Source organism: Acomys minous, assembly GCF_964271855.1.
Source record: "Acomys minous genome assembly, chromosome: 20".
Lineage (NCBI taxonomy): Eukaryota > Metazoa > Chordata > Mammalia > Rodentia > Muridae > Acomys > Acomys minous.
The window spans coordinates 18801892-18804955 of NC_140502.1; the positions used below are offsets into that span (position 1 = coordinate 18801892).

Below are 3064 nucleotides of genomic sequence, written 5' to 3' on the forward strand. Positions count from 1 at the left end.
TCCCATGTCCCATTTTCCTGATAAGTGAAGACATTCATAGGACATGCCCCTTCAGCTAGTGTCCATATATAAATGACCCTCAGTCACAGTCATAGGGGAAGGGAGTAAGAGGAAAATGGGAGGGAAAAAGTAATGGGAGAATACAAGGGATGGGATAACAATTGAGATGTAATATGAATAAATTATTAAAATATATTTTTTAAAAAATTTAAACTGGGATAAAACAGAAAAAAATAGAACAAAGCCCTGTTTTCACATTTAAGATGTAGTGACAATAGCACACAAGAAAACACATTATTTCCTGTCTATTACCTGGCATGGAGAGTCCTGGAGGTCTGAAAAAATCCTCCAGAGGAAGGGTGCTTAGTTGTAGAGTCAAATCCAACTGTTCGCTTCTCACCTCCTGGACGTGATGATTCCCGACTTATGACCAAGACTTACACCTGATCCTCCCTGCTCCACAGACATTTGAGAAGGCCTCCAGGGTGGAAATATTGATACCTGACTGCAGGCAGATGGCTTGTGCTTCACGTCTGCTACCTGTGGCCTATGTGAGCCTGATGTGGCCACTGTGTTGTCAGGAGTACCTTGTCCTCTGTCCCTCCCATTAGGGACTCTGACTGTGCCTAGACTGTATGGGAATCTACACACCTCAACATTCCTAGTGTTGTGATTACAGTAGTAAGTTACCATTCTTGGTTCATAAATAAAGGTGTTCTATATATTCTTATAGAATAAGATATTGATGGCTGTTAGCTAAGCTATTGTTTATGTTTGTCATATGATTTTCAGCAGCCAAAAAGCACAGAACAAGGATCCTTAGGATCCCTAAAAATCAACAGTAAGGGAGAAATGGTGGGGAAACATGAGGCTAAAACTTCACCAATACGCCTCAACCAGGGACGAGAGTCCACAAAAGAAATGTGAAAGGAAGTACAAATACAGTCTAAGAGATAAAAGCTCACAAATGTGGCCACCAGCATCAGGATGGTGTGGGCTGCTCTGGTCTCAGCATAGCCTCTGTGGTCCTGATTGGGGTTATTAATATACTGCAATCTTTGGTGATGTCTGTTAAGGACAATCACCATGGAGACACTTGTCCAGATCATGATGCTGATGAACACGGCATCATGGGCAAACCGCAAGAAGCCCATGGCTACACTAAAACTGGAGGTGGAACAGATCCACTTTATTTTGGAATCAGTGTTATTGTTTGTGTTCTGTGGACCAGTGATTTTCATTGGAATGTAAGAATTATATAAGACACTTAACAGCCAACAACTGTAACAAGAATTACTCAGGGCCTTAGAGTTTCTTCGTCTCAGCATTGCCTTACCCCAGTTATTTGGAACAAGAGTGACAAACTGATAAGTGCTCAGGGCACAGGTGGAGCACATGTTTGTGCTTCGAGCCATCAGGTTAAAGAAGTACCCAAATTTACAACTGAAGTCAGTTGGGAGCTTCCTTTTAATAAAAATAGACAAATTATTTGGTTGTGCATAGAGGAGGAGTTGGAAGGCATTAGCCACAGCTAAGTTCATAAGAAGGGCCTGTATGGGCCTCATTTGAGACTTAGTAAAGATCTGAGAGAAATTTTGGACAAAAAGAAGGATGTTGGCTACAGTCCCAACCCCAACCTGGCAAACCAAAAGGATCTGAAGAGCAACTTCCTCCATGGTTTTCAGGATTTCATATTGAGACAACATGGAGATGGCTTCATTGGACAGTGGAGTATTAATAAATTTGAGCAGTTTTGTCTTCAAGAGTGTTCTCAATTGTTTAAGATTTTCAATAGATTTCCTGAGAATGGCAGCATTGTTTTACCACACTACAGGAACAACATCTGGAAAACACTGCATTGACATTAATCCAGAATATCAATTTTATACTTACTTTGCTTTCTCCTGCTTTATGATGGAATTATGTGTGTGATGCAACTCTGTCTCTGTTGCCTAATGACATGAAACACATTTTAGCACAATATGGGCTCCGCATATTTTACACACGAACATTCATAGACAGGAGTGCATCTTTGTTTCATCAGAATTCAGCATATTTCTTCATGGTATAGCAATGTGTTTAAAAAATACAAATTTGTTGTTGGAGAGATTGTTCTGGATATAATACCTTTTACTCACATTTGTGGTACCGAATTCATGTATTTGCAGTCATACATTGTAGCACAACAGTCATATGCATAAATATATATAATACAGAGATGGAGGGATAGATCAGTGGGCAAGAGCACTGATTGCTCTTCCATAGGATCTGGGTTCAATTTCCAGCAATGACTTGGCATCTCATCACTGTCTATATCTCCAGTTCTAGGGGATCTCGTATCTTCAGAGACATACATGCAAGAAAAACACTAATGTACATAAGATAAAACGGAATAAATATATCCTTAAAATATAACTAATTTTATACTTTATAGAAGAATGCGATTGATGTATGTTTCCCCAAAATAATCCCTGTAGCTTCGCTGTATTTTTATACTATCATTATAATGATAGAATGTAAAACATATCTGAAAGTGTCACTAGTGTTCTGTTCACATGGAGGAACCTTAATTTACACAAAAATCATCTATGTGGATAAAACATGAGGGACTCAGGCAAATCATTCAAATATTTGAATTTAATTTGTTTTTCTAAGGAATCAGATGTTGTCTGTGCAGTAGGCAACAGAATTAGGCAGAGTGGGGTGGGAGGGTCCAGAAATAACATACATGGGAGTTAAGGAATAGTCTTGCTTTGGTCAGACTGGACCCAGCTTTCATTGGTGTTCCCCTAATCAGCCCTCCTGGAGTGAGAATGTTTACTACACACCATTGTATATTGGATGTCTGAAAATTGGTTTTGTTGTTGTTACTGATAAAAAAAATTTTTTTAAGGAATCAGATGTTGGACACATCCTTGATGTATCTCCAGCTTTCACCACTCACAATCAAAAACATTAACACCATTACCACTAAAGTCTTTGCCCACCCAGATTATTTGAAACTCAGATTTTAAAAGCTCATGTTTAGTCTGATAGTTACATGAGTTTTTTGTTTTCCATGTGA

At 38.9% G+C, this 3064-nt stretch overlaps 1 protein-coding gene across 1 annotated transcript; it reads right to left on the reverse strand.

The window, feature by feature from the left end:
- Positions 1–788: 788 nt before the first annotated feature.
- LOC311591434 (vomeronasal type-1 receptor 1-like) lies at positions 789–1727 on the reverse strand (the record flags this gene model as incomplete). Its single annotated transcript, XM_084771017.1, has 1 exon — positions 789–1727. Exon 1 carries the CDS (start codon positions 1704–1706, stop codon positions 789–791), a length of 918 nt encoding a protein of 305 aa, XP_084627143.1. The 5' UTR covers positions 1707–1727.
- Between the last annotated feature and the right edge of the window lie 1337 nt (positions 1728–3064).